Genomic DNA, 18541 nt, shown 5'->3' with positions numbered 1-18541 from the left:
TCTTTAGAGCAGGCGTTTGAAAATGTATTTATCTTTATAAAAAAATGGTTTATTTTTTATTTTAAAAAGCGAGATTCGCTGTCGTATTAAATCATTTTGAATACGAATATTTAAAAGAATAAGAAATGTTTTCTATAAATTTAGTAAATTGATTATTAATGACGAATATATATTAGTTCCAAATTTATTTTCATTTGTGCAATATTTATTTTTCATATTATGGAATAAATTTATTAAATTAAGTATTAAATATTATATATTTTATTATTTATTAATAATCGGCAATAATTAAGTTATATCGTCCGGTTTATTTATATAATTTTATTATTTATTTATTTATTTAAATATATACAGGAAGTCTCCCTTATCTGGGAAATATAATATTATTTTTTATACAAAAAACATTTTATGTATAAAATTTGTTTAAACTATATTATTAAATTAAAAATTACGTTTTTTAAAATATATTCGCTATAATTATAACAATTATTTTTCAGTTCTAATCTATTTTTCAGTTCAATTTAGTTATGATATTAAATTTATAATTTTTTAAAGATTATTTTAAGCAATTATAAAAAAAATATATTGTGAGAGTTTAAAAATTGTCAAAATTTAAACTTTAAATTTTCTATTTATTTTATTAAATGCATGATATGAACAAATAAATTAATATTAATAAAACATAACCTATAAAGAATACTCTTTTATTTATTTATTAAATACCAAATATAAAATTAATTGTTAGACGAATATTATTCAATACATAGACCCATATTTAATCGTTATTTATTATTTTATTCATTTTTAAAAGTTTATTTTTATTCATACACCGATTTAAATCGAAATTATTAAGTAAATTATAGCACCAAACGTTTTAAAATTTTTTAATATTAAATTTAAACAATTATAAGAATATTTTAAACAATTATAAATTTTTCCTCTTTTTTTAATGCTAATATTTTGTCGAAATTATCACAATCCAATTTCCAGCATAGTTAAAGTTACAGTTAAAATAATCAATGAATTAAATGGAAAATAAATATTTTAAATTTATAAAATCGTGAAAAGAAAATTTTATTAGAAATGCAATGGAATGTATAGAGTTCAGAAACCTGCACTTTATCTTTATTGTTCTGTTTTGCATGCAAAACTACTTGACTCTGATATTGCGCTCTTGATTATTGAAGCAAAGAAAATCAAACCGACAGTAACAATCCTCGAGTGAATTTTTATGGTATTGTATCTATAGAAAAGATTGGGAAGGTTGAATAAACTTTTACCAACGTTTCTCAAATTACTTATGTATGAATCCAACCTTATAGAACATTAATTCAGCATTCATCGAATAGAATTGTTTTGCTTGAAAGGCACAACATAACAAATCACATTGACATCCGACAACGTTATGACATGATCTAAAATAAGTCAGCCGGTTGTTTAATATATATTTATAAAATGCAGAAGTCAGGGAAGAAAGCTGTCTTTTAATAATAAATAATTCCTTAAAGGAAATGCAGCGTTTACGAATAATTTTAATGTTTGTAGTCAAATGAAACCAACCATTTATCAACTGCATATTTTGTCTTGTAAACGTTGAAATAATAAAAGTAATTAATAAGAAACTACAAACACAAAAGATGTTTCTTCATCTTTATTATTTTCTGTCTATGAAATTTGGTTTGAAATTTTAAGATTAAAAATGATGATTGTACAAAGGATTATTTTAGAAATTTTAAAATAAAAATATGCTAAATGCTTAGTCTAAATTTGCAAGGAATAAACGCGAATATATTCATTAAAATATTACCCCTAAATTTGGCACTTTTGGTACAGAACTTGTCCCACATAGTGCCTAAATAAACTATATATATAATATATATATATATTTATATATAATCTTTCTAAAAAAGTTTTTAACAAAATCAGACAAATATGTTTATATACAGACAAAATGATTCTAAATTTACAACAATTGTTTTAAATAGGCCTACTGAAATCACATTTATTTACATATATCTAAAGCAAATCTAAAGTAGTAACTATGCTAAATTAATACAAATAAATATATATTTTTTTCTATAATAAATATGGAGATTTTTATTTATATAAGTATATTTATGTATCTCATTCATTATCATCTTATTACGCGTCATGAATTACGGAGCTAATGAAATATGCAATTAAATAAAAGCAATAATTCATGACTCTAGTTTGAAATATTTTTTTAATTAATGAATATTATAAATTTTAAAAATATTAAAATCACATATCTAGTTTACTTAACAGTAAATATTAATGCAGAAGTAATTTAATGGTTATTGCTGCAGTTTTCATGTAAAACAAGAACAAATATTAACTCATTAAAACTCTTCGTAAATAAGGTAAATTAATAATAAATATATTTATAGATAATTTAAAGAGTTATAAAATCGCGATGAAAGACATGAATGATAATGAGAGAGATAACTTGTTCTATTAAAATTGTACATGAAAATTAATGTCGAAAAATTGAATAAAACTCGATAAAGATTAAGGCAGTGACTAATTTGACATATCAGAGGAACTACTCTATTTCAGTATTAACAAGCAGACATAAATAACAATATTTCAAAATATATTCTGCATAAAATAAGAGCTGGACATACACAAAACTTGGACAATCGTATTGAGCAGGATAACATACTCATAATTTAGTGAGCAAAGATTTATTTAGAAAGAAACCTATTTTTTTTTATTTACAAGTTATTTATTGATTTCTTTTTATTATTGATTATCGTTATTTATAAATAATACTGCTCTTTTCTCTCGTGCAAAAACAATGGAATAACAGTAAACGATGCATAGTTATCTATAACCAGAGAGGTTGGACGAAACAAATTGATGAACCCCCTGTTTATTAATGAAGTAACAATGAAAAAATGGAAAAAACAATAATTTTTCTGTTGTTTTTTTGTAAAATATAACAATATAATGGAGACATGGCCCCTTACAACTTGATTATCAACAACAATAACCCCATAACAGGCTCGTATAAAGGTTTTTTTTTTTTTTTTTTATTTTTATATCTTCGATGGATTTTTTTCTCTGGAGGAGTATTTATTGGAACTGAATTAATATTGCAATGATTGATTTCAGGCTCAGATTGATTGTTTTTTTATCTTTTAAAAATGTATTTATACATCTTCATCTTCTGATGTTTCTATGTCTTGTTCCTCCTCTTCTTCTTCGATGATAAAACAGCGTTCTAAAAAGTTTTCCATAGTTCGATATAAATGAATTTGAACATTTTCTAAATTGTTCGTCTCGTCGGGATACATCTGTCAAAAATTTTCAATTGAATTTATTATAATATTCATTCTCTATTTCTTCAATGCAACACCGTAAACTAAGATCAGCGAGAAAGTTATTCTCCTCGAAACACTCAGTAGAATTGTGGAATAATGTAAACGAATATATCAAAATATTGTTTTAATTAATATAAATTTTAATAGTTTCATAGTAAACAACTTCGACCTTTCTCTAGAGTAAGAAATCGTGTTAAGTGAGAGGCATAAATTCCTTCATAAAAACTATCTAAGAAATCTAGTTCAATATAATTAACCATAATAACGGTCTTTAACGACCATTTATTTTATAAGCGAAGTAAATATCCCAGAGAATAATTCTGTAGAATCTATTTTAAAAAATTACCTGAGTTCGAAAAAGGACATTCGATTCAATAAGGCTCTTTATCATCATCATGGAATGTTGAAGGTGAATTTTATCTAAAAGGAAAAACATGTTCGATATATTAAAAGATTTACGAGTAACATCTATTATTAATATGAGTAAGGATTATCCTATTAAAAAGGGATTATAACCAATTTCGTCTGTCATGGATGAAAAATGATCGATGACTTTCCATAAGAAAAATGGGAGGATGAATCTTTAAAGATTGAAATTGGAAAAATCTCTAGTGGTTTATTCGATGGGGGAAAAATTATATACGCATATACCTAAATTTTAATTTCTGATTAATTTATGATAAAATTTTCTAAAAAGATAATTTGATTATTTAGTCATACCCATAAAAAACTAACCGTCAGCTGTTCCATGAATTATTAAGTATTTTTTTTTCCTGAAATCTGCCGCTTTTCTTATTAAGTCACCTTTTTCGTAACCCAAATAATTATCTTCTGGTTTCGGAGACTGCATATACCTCTCGGTGTAAAAAGAATCTAGGAAATAAAAATATGATTATAATTATATTTTATAAATAAAATTGTAATGATTTTTATATATTTTCTAATCAATTTTTTTTAAATTATAAATTATTAGCAATAAAGTTTTATGAAAATGCTTCTCTGTTTTCGAATAGGCATTAGCACTTTTAATAAATTATAATTTTCAAAGTGCTTCATAAAATGAAGATTATTTTGTAATTTAAATTTAATAATAAACAAATTGAATACTTTAAATTTTTATATGGCATTTTAACAATAAAAAGCTGTGATATCTTTCAATAAAATCAGGAATAAAGAAAGTTAACGTTGATCTAAAATTATTTTAATAATAATTTATGAATACAAAAAAATGACTAACCATAATAAAACCAACTTGTGATAGGTGCTACTGAGATTCCACATTGAAAAAGTTCGTTATCTCTCGCTAAAACCATTGCCGCAGCATAACCTCCATAAGACCAACCCCAAATACACATTCTGTCTCCGTCGATAAAGGGTAAATTATGTTTCAAGTAACTAAAATTAAAGAAGAAATTAATGGATAAATATATGTAAAATTCAAAAATATACCTCTTTACCATACCTCATAACAGATATATAATCTTCCATTTCTAAATTTCCTAGTTGACGATACACTTCGTGCAATCTTTTATCTCCTTGAAAACCGCTTCCTCTTCCATCGATCGTCACGTATACGTAATCCTTCTTACTAGCTAAGTACGATCCCCAATGTAATTCAAATTGTTCAGATACGGACTGACCGCCAGGACTACCATCGCTATAAAAATTTTATTGTTTTAAATTATGCGAAATAAATATTTAAATTGTACTAAACCTATTACTCACGCCTTCACGACCACCGGATATTTAAGAATTTCTTCATCTCTCAATCCGGGAGGTAGAAGCATTCTAACGTTAGCTTCTAAATAGATAAAGCAATTGTATCAATTATTTAAATCGACAAGAATAATAAAAACTAAGAAAATTATAAGCTAAACAATAGATTAATATTGAAAGAAAGCTAAAATAAAATTTTTTTTCATACAAGTCAGGAAATATCACTGAGGCACATAAAAGAGATTGTATTACATTTAAGACTTTCAAATAGATGACATTTTAAGATAAGAGAAGAAGCATTCGTGTTTTTATAAGATTAAAATATCGATAAAGTTATATATATATATTTTTAATCAAATTTATTCAAAATAAACTTCTCTTTTACCTCCAAATAGCGGCCCATAATTAAGTTTCTTACTATCCAATAATAAACGTAATTACTATTATCATTAGCTTAATTTATTTAGTATTAAATTTATTCTAACTTATTCAAATTAAAAATAACAAAGTGGCAGTTACCCCCTAGTCAAAAATTAGTTAATATTCATATAAATTAAAAACATGCGTGTTTAATCATATCATTTAATTTGGTTTAACGTAAAGTTACGATGTTCAGTAACGTCTGTGGACCCCTACCTTTTGCATTTTAAATTAGGTCATTAAAGTCATTTTTATTAGCACGAGATTTGAATTGTGACAATTGGAGTCTGATTGTGTTCTGCTTGTGAAAAATCGTGATAATCTAACCAGTTCGATTTGGAATTTCTTAATGGTTCTCTTAATGATTCTAATATTTGACCATCTGCCACAATTGCGATCAGTAATTCCATTTTATTTTAAATATTTAAAACTTTTAAATATCGGATAAAATAAAATGTAAATTAAAAATTCAAATATATTTTTACGGAATAAAGTAAGTTTATTTTTAATAAATGTAAGTTTTTAAATTCTTAACTACATTCCTTATATACAGTATACTATGAAATTTTATACACTTCTCGTCGTTTAATATTATAAATTATAATCAAATTCATACTTAAAGTGCCACAAAAAATTTTATTTGTAAATCTAATTAATTTTATTATTAAAATTACGAATCAAAATTTTACTGTTTAGTCTCTGACTAGGTACTTAAAAACTATTAGAAATTATTCACAGAGTGTTCTTTTATTAGATTCTGGATATATAAAAAATAATAAAAAATTATAATAACGGATTTAATGTAATTCATAAATATTACAATTTAATAATAAAAATAGTTATAACCGTGTATACGTTAATTAGATAAATTGATGCTATTCAGAAATCAGGATAGAATGAGATCTTGAGTATGCCACAAACAATACCCTAACTTAATTAATTTATATAAAATATTGCTTGAATATTTAATGAAGAAAGAATCGATTATAGTAAAATTTATATATTATGCAGCTTATATTTGCATTTAATTCAAATATTATATTATTACTTACTGAATCCGTTTTTAATTGGAATATGAAACGTCCTAACTTGAGGGAAAGCTCTCGAATCTATGAGTTCTTGAACGTTAGTGTTTTCATCAAAAACCTTAACTGAAGTATTAAAAAAATTTGATTAAAAATGAGGATGAAGGATTTAATATAGTAGGAAAAGCGTATACCCACTTAAGTTATTGTTACTGGAACTTCTCAGTTCAATTCTCGGTACTTTGGGGCCCAAGCATTCTAAAATGTAATATTTAGAATCGGGACTAAAAATAGCATTATTGTATAAACAACCTTCTCCCATTTCGCATGTGTAACATGTCGTTAAACGTGGCAGCTGAGAGGTAACATCGGTGACAGAAAAAAGATGCCTCTCTCCCGGTTTACCTCGGACGGTAGCGATGTAGAACCTAAAATTACAACAAGAGTTTAACAAAACATAAAAAAGAGCAATCGAGAATTTCGAAACGCATCGAAAATTCCGTTTAAAAAAAAGCCAAAAAAATAGCAAAATAATTGGCTAAAAAAATTGCGGCAAGAGCGAATTAAATTGGTGCATTTGCATTATTCAAACATGCTTAAAAATCATTTAAGTATTTAATCCCCGATTAACATAGATTAGTATCTTTATAATTAATAAAATGGGATTTCTACTCTCTAACAGCTAAAGGCCTAAATTTTAACGAATTTTTTTTTCTTAAAAAATGGATAAATGCATGCCTTATAAAAATGATGCGGCGATGCATAATGCTGAGAGGAACAAAAATGGTGTCGTTGCAATCATGCTGGTAATATAATCATGCTGATGGCGGGAAATAAGAAATAAAAGGATATTCTTTGTTTAATATTTTTTTTTGTTGGTAATACAGATAGAGGTAAATGTGGGAGTGCCTTGTCGTCATATGATGCGGGAAATATGGGCTCACACTGTCCTGTTCTCCGGATGATGAGATAATATTTGAGTGACGTCATACCGGCCATGGGTCAGATAGTCCTTCCTGCCTGTCTGTACGAGATAATTCATCATGATCATAATTGACATTTATAAAAATCGAGGGAAAATATTATAATATTAAATTTTACAAATGATATAAAATGGTTAGAGATAAGAAACATTTAGGTGAATTACAGTCATAACGTAATAAAGTTAATGCGTTGTTATAATACTTACATCCACATCTATCATAGCAAGATGGCGGTAGTGTCCAGCCTTTCCATCTGCTACTGGGAGACGAAGGAAATAGTGGTGTTTATCCATAGTAAATAGTGGAGGTTCGTACATCTCTACCCATCCATATCCGTAGCTGTCCTCTTGAAGATTCTGCAAGAAAAAATAGGAAAATATATATACACATAAGCCTATATATTTTTGTAAATTTTCAAGTTTAATTATTCTCTTCTTTCGTAAAATCTAACGGAAAATTAAATTTGAGTTATAAGTATTCATTAACGCCTAGCTATTTACTTGTTTAAAATTATGCGTTTTGCTGTTAACCGAAAAATATTATACATTCAGAAATTTAATTTTACGTAAAAGCTTAAAAGAAGATGAGTTATAATTTAATAATAGCAAAATTAGCTGCAGTTGAAAAATTATATTAGTGCTATAAACTTTTAAATTAAGCTAACCTTTTCACACAACCATCCATTAACAGCACTGCAAAGTGTTACAATGGACGTATTTTGTGAACGTTTCAACCAAATAACGGACAGTTTCTTATTGTCTAGCCAACGAACAGAAGTTAGGTAACGATCTCTAAAAATAAACATTGAAAAGGAAAATTTACAAATAAATTGAAGTTCTTGGAATCACAAAATAGTATAACTTATGCAATACTCACTGGTCCCTGTATTCTTTCGGTGGCTGGACAAGTTTAGGAGTTGGACTGGACTCGGCTAAATCCACAACCCATAAAGTTACTATGGGATTTGGTCTTCCGGGCTGACAACAAAGAGACAAGTTATTTGTTTTGACAGATTAAACACCTGGGACCGAAAAAAAGTTGCTTAGTTTTATTCAACCGCTTTGTTTTCAACAGTCGCTTTACTAAGATGATACAGTAAAAAATAAGGAATATGACACAATATTAATTTAAATAGTCTCGAGATTAATAATTTAACAGTTAAAAAATTTTACTTTGTTAGATTTTCGCTGACAAATCATACATTAAATTTGAAATTAGGTCAATTATAAGCTATTACATTATTTTAAAGATATTAATAGAAAGTGAGTTATTTTAAACTGTATTTCTACTGCTACAAAATTATACTGTAAAGATTATTTCTGTGAATACTGACATGAAAATGTATCTAATTAAATAAATTAAAAATTTCATAAAAGATTTTATTAAAATTTTAAATCAGAAAAATTTTAAACAAAAGATAGAGAAGATCTGTGCATCTTCGCCATTGAATTTGTACCTTCACCCACCCTCTACTTAGTTTTGGTGAACATCCAGATCAATATGGTGCGTCGTAATAGCAACAGCCAAAATTTACCCTTTTGCCTGTACATTCTACACAAAAAAAAGCTGATAAGTGTAGAGAGCACTCTTAAAAACCACTTGATATCCCTCTACCCTAAAGAATGGAAAAAGATATTCTATAAATCCTGTTTAAATTTTTTCAATGAATTGATCATTGTATTCACTTTAACGTTAGCGAATGCAAATTTGAAAATTTCCTTTTGAAACCGCAAAGAATTCGAAAATATTCTGTTTAATTGGTAAGAATTTTAATCATAGCTGTTTAGAGAATTTGTGAAATTTAGCGATTAGAGAGACGACCGAGTAAAGAATGTAGAAACATCAACACCATGAATAATTACGTAAGATGAAATGAAAGAGGCGTATGAATTAACTGGTATGAATTAACTGCTGATATTTACTGATGAAAACTCATTTAAAATGCAGACTAGGCCACATCTTATAAGCGTGCATTACATCAAATGTCAGTTAAAGGTTAAAGAAGATTCGCTTTATTAAATTATACTTTAAATATTCTCTCGCTCTTACTCTTATATTACTTAATTTTCTGATTCATACCTTGGGATACCTGAGATCCATCGTTTGTGGATAAATGTTCGACGAGTCTTTATAGGATCCGTACCAAGAATATTGCATAACATCGACCATAGAATCGTCAAATGATGCAAAACTCAAGCGGGTACCGTCGTCCGACCACCAAATTGCATTATTGCTTTTTAATATCTCTTCTATAATTTTAAAATCGTTACTATAAGTGTTTCAAATAGTAACCCATATAATTTTAAAACATTAAATTAAAACCTTCATTACATAAGATTAAACCTAATTTAAATTTATAAAAGTATTAAAATTTATTCATTAGCCCAGAAGTAATAGGACAATTAAATATTTTATATTTTAGCAGAAATGTTATTAGTAGAATATAATGTACATGCTAAAAGTATTAAAATTTATGTCATAGCCCAGAAGTAATAGGACAATTAAATATTTTATATTTTAGCAGAAATGTTATTAGTAGAATATAATGTACATGCAACGTATGTTCAGAATATAATATTTAAACATGCAAAACAAAACAAAATATAATTACAAAAATTGTTTAAAATTTTGTCCATTTATATCAAAAATCATTTAATTCTTGTAAACACAAAGTTATTATGGTCTGTTTAGTTCTANGCTCCTCCCGGAAAGGAATGGTCTCAAGATACTTCAATAACAAAAATAAAATAAAATTATTATAAATAATTACATAAATTATACTTTTGTGTTTTGTTTTCAGATAATTTTTCTCTTATTTAATCTTCAAATTTGTCACATTTTAAAAATTTATATTTAATTTCTTCACTCTCATTTAAGTATTAATCATTCTTACCTTCATATAACCAATCGGGTATTCCATTATATATTACACCATCCATTCCAGTCTGAGATAATACTCTCGGTTCACCACGTTTGGTGAATAGTGGAGAATAATAAACATTATTGTCTTTTACATAAACCTAAAAGTAATTTTACCTTAGTTTTAAATATTATATTCATTTATAAGAACGATAATAAATTACCATTTGGCTGCCTTGCCTTCCCCAAGCAGCGTATTGCAATTCTGCCTCGGGATCATCGGGTATTAATGAAAAAACGCGTCTGCAATTATATATATATATATATTTTTTTTTTTTCATAATTAATATCTTCTAGTATAAATGTTTATGTAATGTAATTACTTACTGTTTTATTATACTATATATTCCAAACTTAGCTTTATATGAATAACGAAAAACCTAAAAAAATACATTTTATTAATTTAATATGTCAACATTTATTATTATTAAATTTACTGTATATTAATATTAACCTTTTGAATGTCTTTAACTATTAAAATAAATTTTCTGTCTGGTGAAAGACTGTATTTTTCCACTTTATATTGTTTCTGTAATATTCACATAAAGAAATATTACGTTACTTGACGGTAACAAGTATACTCGATAGTAGCAAATTATACTTACGAATGTCGCATTTGACATGAGTATTGTTGTCGTGTCCGTATCTGCATTATATAACACGAGAAAACCGTCTCCATCTTGAAATAAAACCTCTTTATCTATAAAAATTAAAAATTATTCAAATTAATCGCCGTGTTCTTATTCTTAAAACAGAGGAGAGAACATTAAAAAATTATGAGATAGCTATCGATGTACTCGTGTTTCAACATACCTGATATCCAAGAACCATTAAATCTTCTAGGTATAGAGTCTCCAGTTAAAACTTCTTCTAAGTTAAATTTAGGATTTTTCACTCGCGGTTCCTCTTCGCCTAGTGAAAAAAAAGCAACTTATTAAATATTAAAATGTGGGTCAAACAATAAAAAATGTAGAGAACAAAAGCTCCTCCCGGAAAGGAATGGTCTCAAGATACTTCAATAACAAAAATAAAATAAAATTATTATAAATAATTACATAAATTATACTTTTGTGTTTTGTTTTCAGATAATTTTTCTCTTATTTAATCTTCAAATTTGTCACATTTTAAAAATTTATATTATAGAAAACAAATTCCAATAGATGTCAAATGAATAACACATTGTTGTTTCTTATATTGAATCATCAATACCACTTGACAACATTATTAGAGGGAAGAGAGCTTGATGCAGATGTTTCTTTTCCATTTTATTTAACTCTTGGATATGAAAAATGGTTTATGTTTAGACAGATATATGATTATATAAATTGAATCAATTAAGAAAAACTGCTTTTTTTTATACTTAAAAATGTCTTATTAGCACTAATTCAATATTAACTCTTCAACTAATTTCTTAATTATGATTTATTAATTTTAAATCATTCTGTAAATACTTTAATATTTTTGCTTAAATTAAAAAATAATTTAAAACACCAAAAAAATTAAAGTTTCTCGTCTTAGTTTTTCAACTTCTTTTAATGGAAATATTTTAAAATAATTAAATCTAGACATTTTATACAAGTGACCTGTACGTACCTGGTGTTAGAAGGATTACAGCGGTAATTATAAGAGTACAAATTGTGGCAATAACTAGAAGGGCAATACAAATTCCTCTCCAGTTCCTCTCTTCTGCTTCATCAGACACCAATTCCTAATATATTAATTATTATTTTTTTTAATAAAATGAATTATATATGTGAAATCTTTAAAGTGGTTTTTAAACTTTTAATATTTTACGATGAAAATATCAAAATTAAAATACGCTGTTAGCCATCCTTGAAAGATATTACAGCGGCATTTTCAGTTCATTGAAGTAGAAAACGTAGTTAAACGATAAGAGCGTTTCGGTTAAATAGCATCACTTATTGACGCCACAAAATTAAAGAAAACATTATATAATTAAGTCAATACTATTAAGAGATAATTTATAAATAAATTATTATCTTAAGAACAATACTATTAATCTTCTAACTTTCATTCATATTAAATTTATTATTATTTCGGCCATCAAATGTGTGATTTAGATAAATCAAGTGATTTTTTTGTAAATCTGCATTCTTTTACAAACAAGATTTGCGAGCATTCAACTTAATCTTTAAAATATCTTTTTGCCTACAGCTGAATATGAATGGTATTATATTATAGAGTATTTTAAAATACGAAATCTAAGAGAATTTATGGATATAAAATTCACAAAGATATTTCCAATATTTATAAGAAAATTACTAAGAGAAGCTAAACAAATATTTTGAGATAACAATAGTGAAGAGATAATGAAAGAATAAAACTAATTTTGATAATACAGGGATATTTTTACACATTCAGTCACGCGATTTGTACATAAAATTCTCGATGTAACTGAAATCGATTTACAAACCTTTCCTCCCGTGACATTTCACTTTATTACATTTTGTAGTACACGCATTTCTATAAATAACGTCTTAAAACATATACAGAATAACCCAAAACTATTGTGAAGGTATTTATAAACGCAATAAACTATCGCACGTCTCTGATTAGAACTTATGATATCCGACTCAAATTCGATAAAAGTCAAACCGATAGTGCTCTGGAGAGTACCCATCAAAAATAGAAATCACAATCAGCATTATCGATTAATCCTGTATCCAGTTACTTAATCGATAACAGTGAAGTAAATACAGTGATACACTATAAAGAATCCTGTTATATCAATTGGGTATTGAAGAATTTTTCAAGGAAAAATAACGCGAATTGTGTATTAAATCAGTATAACTCGATAAGTTCTACTGTTATAATGTAATTATTCTGTATATTAATTAATAAGAAATCAATATGATTAAAGAAAACAATTATTATATTTTAAAATTTAAACATTTTCAAAGGTTTGTATTATTTTCTGCATATCTCCTTTCAAAGTCAATTGCTTAAAGTACTTTAAAAGATTTAAATTAACGGAATCATTGTATACAGATACAGACTTAAAATATTCTCAATATTTCAGTGTTTAAAATACTTCTAAGTAAACGGCGGTGTATTAAAGCAATGGTGTCCAAACCTTTCGATTTGTGAGCCAAATTACGCAAAAATCATAGGTAAGCGAACCACAAATATTGTCTGCATTCAATATATATCAAAAGCAGGCCTATTTTCATCATTTATAAATGATGTTCTCGGGCCGGATTTTGCCCGAAAGCAGTATTTTTGACTGTCTTAAAGCATTGTAAGGATAGAAAAAGATCGACCGAGGAATACTTCCAGTATTACAAATCTCATTTGAAGCTGAATTGTTCTTCGCATCTGAAGAACTTCATCCTTTTACTTATTGACATACAGTATCTAGAGGCAATACTCTACAGTATCGTAATACAGAAATTTATATATAAATTGTACTCTAATAATTGTAAGGTACGAATCAAAATTTTTAGATATTTCTAAAATTTTTCCATCTGATAGTAAACGATAACGAACAATATGAATCCGTTATGAGATTAAGATTTAAATGATTTTATGATTTACTTTTGCTGATTCTGTAAGTGATTTTAATATATTTAAAAATGTGCTAAATTGATAAGCAGAAATATTCCTGATTAGGTTATGAAATAGGATTTTATCGCTACTGATTGAAAAAAAAAATATTATTTATCTTGGATTATAATATCACAAAATCTCAGCAGTTCAGCTGAATTAAACTGCTATTTAATTGCTTTAAAGCAAATTTTATCAAATTTATTTTTAACATACAAATCAAATCTCTGGTTGATTCGTTTAAATTGTTTTCAATTAAAAATCGATTCAAAAATTTAAAAGTACATAAATTTAATTACAAAATTTATAATTAATAAAATTTGTTATTAATTACTTTAAAACTTCTTAAACAAAATTGATAAAATTTCTCTTAATATTATTAAAATAAGAAGTAATTTAATAGAAGAGAAGCATCCAATTAGGATAAATGTTTTATAAACTAAAACATAATTAGAATTAAAAACTATTCTAAATTTAATATTGCTTAACATTTCCGTAACGATTCAGATTTCATTTTTTAATACTGTCTTGGTTATTTCGATCTGGTTATATTTCATTCGTTGTGCTATACCAAGGAAATTCTGTTAGCATCGCACATTTATTATTCAAATAATGCATTGCAGAAAATTATTGTATAATTAATATATTAAAAAAATAAGATAATTATGAACGTAACGATGTTATTTTTTATTGTATGACAATTAAGAAACACAAAAAATATTTTTTAACTTTAAATATATACATATAATAAATGAATCAAAACAGATTAAACTTTTTGCATTGCCTAGTTTAACTTTTTCGTAAAAATATTTTACAAAATTAAACAAAAAAAAAAACAACTAATTATTCTGACTGCTTTGCACATTAAAAATAATCCCCGGTTTCTAATCCGCGAACTTAAAAAATATTATTTTTTTGATATTCGTGATGGAGCCATTTGTATATTCGGATTTAGCCATTGTAGAATTGTCCAAATTTACGTTGGCCACTATTAGCCAAGTCAAAAGATAGCCAGCTAAGATTACTGAGTGATGACTCCGTCATTCTGAACCAATCCGGATTCGAAGCTGGCCAATATGTTTGGTTTATTCATATACAACAACGCGACACATGGGAGATCTGCCCAGGAAAGATGCCTCCTCGGATCTTTTATGGGAAACTGGCTCATATTTAGATGTTACTAACGTGAAGAAAACGCGGAAAATTCCACGTGGCCACCCCGTTGGCCAGGCGCAAATCCACTGTTTGTTTTTAATGTTTAAGCTATATTAATGTTAGGCGATTTCATTCACTCGGCCACCAATGGCCGAGTCCATAGAACACTGTACTGCATTTACTGTACAGTAGATAGATATATACAGCAGTAAAAATGATAAAAGAAATATACAAGTTCAGGTGACCTTTTCGAAACAATTTTAATTCGATTAAACGGGAAGGTTTTATTTTTTTCCAGAAAAACTAAAAGTAATTAAAATCGAAACCCGGAATCTATCAGGGTATCAATTATTTATCGAGGCTACTTTTTATAAAACTTTTTGCCAATATATTCAGATCGAGAGTCTATAAAACAATAGATAAATTTCTTAATATAAAAATTAATGATATAATATTATAACATATAATAACAAGAAAAACATGTTTTTTATGTTTAAGTTAATATTTACAATAATTTATATATTTAAAATTGTGTTGTATTACAATTCTTAATACAGAAGTCTACCTATTCTCAATATTCAATTACATTCGTATAAATTATTTTTATATTAAAAAATAAATCATTTAAATAAGAATACATATATAAATTACTTTTTTTACATTAAATAGTAATATAAAAGTTCTTAATATGTTTTAAAATTTTGTGCCTTAAAATTTATTTAAAAAATAAGGAAAAAATTTAAATTNTATAATTAAGGAAATGCCGTTGAATCATCAGGAGTGTAATCTTTTACCATAAGAATAACTTATAATATTTTCATACATAACATTCTATCATTTTGCTGTACGTCCTTCGCTTTAATAAAAGAATATAATTTATATATTATTTTAAGACCATGTTAAATCATTCCTAAAATATGTGTGTATTAAATTATTGTCGATAATTGATAGAAACCATCTTGACTGATTTCCAAACAATCGCAAATTAATATCGAATATAAAGGTTGTAATTAAATAAAATATTATATGTTATTTGAGATAAAAACACTTAAGACATAATAATCTAAATAACTATTGATTGAGATTTATCAATTGTTAATAATGTACTCCTACGTGCTACATGATAGCAATAAAAAGGACGACTCCTATAAAACAGGTAATTACACAGATAGCACATAATTACAGTTAAATCACTTATTATATTCTGTTAAGGCATAACTCAGTTGCTGAATGTGTAACGGTAGCGGAGAGATTATTAATTAGATGAAAAGACCAAAATCAAAGTAATGAAAATGCTTAAACGATGCTTTTTTGAAACTTTTTCAAACTGACTAAATGAGTCTGAGTTTTGGGCTAAACAGAATAAGGCATATCGGTTGTAAAGAGAAGAATAGTTTGAATTCAAATCTTATGTATACTTCCATTTTAAAAGTAAACAATAGATTAAACTATATCGTCCGTAGAAAATGACTTTAGTAAAGCGCTTACTTTTTTTTATCCCAAACAAAGAACATAATTCTCTAGAGATCAGAAAGACTTTTATCTCGTCAGCAAGCTAGAACTTTACTGACATATTTCTTTACTTCATACGATTTTTTACCATTGTCTGTGTAAAAGCTTAAGTACTGTAATAATATCCCATCAACTTTGAGATTTGTTATTGGAGTATCTCCTGGGATTATACTGTAACTTTCCCTTTATCTTCATATGTTGTAATTTCTTTTCACTTTATGGTTTTGATAGAAAGTGTAATAAAATTTCTTATATCAGGAAACATAATTTGACTGACTGATATCGACTCCAATGTAAATAACGATGATAATGATTCTTAAAGGTTTGTTTACTATTACAGACTTTTATGAATCATTATAATCATTATTTAGATTCGACCCGATAACAGTCAAATTATGTTCCTTGATATAATAAATTTTAATATTTAAATAGGCTTTTTGATTATAACCCCAAAATTCATTAATTTACTTTTGTATATGGCTTTATGTTTAATTGTTAAAAACAGTTTTTAATTAAATTTTTGTTTAGGCTATAATCATATTTTCTAATATAAAAAATAAATAATATTTATTTTATCGGAATTCAATAAAAAATATAAATTTTATTTTATTATTTTCGTAAAAAATTAATACGAATCATAAAATAACCCACATCAATATAATATTAATAATAATGCAATAGATGGAATAATAAATAGAAGAAATTTTAACTATATTGAATAAATTTAACTATTTTCTCATCAATAAGTGAAATAATATTAAAAAATAGACATTTAGGTTTTGTAAATATGTAACTTATTGCACTCCAATTCATGCTATCTATTCATTTCCTTCTGAAACTTTCTCTTCTTTTCTTATCCTCTTTCTCATCCCTCATTCTCTTCCTTTCTTCAGCTTAGACTCTTGAGTACTCTACTCCTTAATAATTATAATATGTAATTCCAATTTGAATTTTACAAATGTAGCGTATTAAAACAGATAACAAATATGATTTGTCTTGCTAGTCCAGTCAAAAATTTACAAAATATAAAGATAGTTTTACTTCTAATCACTTATAATTTATATATGAAAGCAATGTATAGGATTAAGAAGAGCATTCTAGTAACAAAGTTTACTATGTATTTTCATTTACTTTTAAATTCAGTTTTTAATAAATTGTATCCGAAATTTACTTACTTACGTAATAAAATTTATAACAAATACATTAACTAACAGAGAATTTTACAAAGATGAAACAATAAAGGGAGAAATGTATCAGAAGAAAATTATTGATTTATTCAAGAAATTGAATATGCTATAATAACAAATAAAAATCTTAAATACATAACTGAAAACTATCTCGAATTTAGAAATCAAAGTCCATTAAATCGGAAATTCAATCGTCCATCTCAGATTCTTCGTCCAATGATTCTCGAAAACTACTTTCAGAATCAAACTTTTGTTAATGGAATTTATACTTAAAGTATATGATATATGATATAAATTTCCATTTTCTTCATAAAAAATCACTTTATTTATTAACTAAGTAACTCAGTAAATTTAACTCAATAAAAAAGTATATTAAATTCAAAAATAATAAATAGGAAGACTCCTCAACACATTTTATTTTATAAAAAAAAATCACTAAAATAATTACCAGAAAAATAATTCACACACGAAAACATTTTAAATAAAATTAGATTTTATAGACACTGTAAGATTTACAGTTGGGCTGTCTTTATTCTTAACTTTTCCTTTATTTAAAAATAGAACTAAGAGATTGTGTCCTTCGACTGATCTTTTCAAGAAAAGAATCGAATAAAATTAAATCTTTATATAAAAAGAATCAAAAGTGCTTTCAAATTAATAATATCACACATAGACGAAGATTTATTAACGTTGAAATATGTGCACTTTTTAGTCTT

The 18541-nt window shown here is 26.0% G+C and overlaps 1 protein-coding gene across 3 annotated transcripts in view; it reads right to left on the bottom strand.

Annotated features, from left to right (window-relative positions):
• Positions 1 to 812: 812 nt before the first annotated feature.
• LOC111635698 (inactive dipeptidyl peptidase 10-like) overlaps positions 813 to 18541 on the bottom strand; it is a 31795-nt gene continuing 14066 nt past the window's right edge. For 2 of the 3 annotated variants that reach the window (XM_023380740.1, XM_023380741.1), the window contains exons 2-21: positions 12001 to 12115; positions 11221 to 11319; positions 11013 to 11107; positions 10862 to 10936; positions 10735 to 10787; positions 10572 to 10650; positions 10382 to 10508; positions 9568 to 9737; positions 8365 to 8465; positions 8153 to 8279; positions 7695 to 7844; positions 7450 to 7529; positions 6704 to 6933; positions 6533 to 6631; positions 5070 to 5145; positions 4807 to 5001; positions 4582 to 4739; positions 4080 to 4217; positions 3691 to 3764; positions 813 to 3317 (exon numbers count right to left, since the gene is read on the bottom strand). In XM_023380740.1, coding sequence (XP_023236508.1) covers positions 3174 to 3317; positions 3691 to 3764; positions 4080 to 4217; positions 4582 to 4739; positions 4807 to 5001; positions 5070 to 5145; positions 6533 to 6631; positions 6704 to 6933; positions 7450 to 7529; positions 7695 to 7844; positions 8153 to 8279; positions 8365 to 8465; positions 9568 to 9737; positions 10382 to 10508; positions 10572 to 10650; positions 10735 to 10787; positions 10862 to 10936; positions 11013 to 11107; positions 11221 to 11319; positions 12001 to 12115 — 2385 coding nt within the window. In that variant the 3' untranslated portion in view covers positions 813 to 3173. Of the gene's footprint in view, positions 3318 to 3690; positions 3765 to 4064; positions 4218 to 4581; positions 4740 to 4806; positions 5002 to 5069; positions 5146 to 6532; positions 6632 to 6703; positions 6934 to 7449; positions 7530 to 7694; positions 7845 to 8152; positions 8280 to 8364; positions 8466 to 9567; positions 9738 to 10381; positions 10509 to 10571; positions 10651 to 10734; positions 10788 to 10861; positions 10937 to 11012; positions 11108 to 11220; positions 11320 to 12000; positions 12116 to 18541 lie in introns of all 3 variants that reach the window. The other variant, XR_002758423.1, reaches the window with a different exon arrangement.

Source organism: Centruroides sculpturatus, unplaced genomic scaffold (assembly GCF_000671375.1).
Source record: "Centruroides sculpturatus isolate CEXI.00-Female unplaced genomic scaffold, Cexi_2.0 scaffold1047, whole genome shotgun sequence".
Taxonomy (NCBI): Eukaryota; Metazoa; Arthropoda; class Arachnida; order Scorpiones; family Buthidae; genus Centruroides; species Centruroides sculpturatus.
Note: the sequence above shows the minus strand (reverse complement) of the source record. Positions and strands in the feature narration are given on the sequence as shown.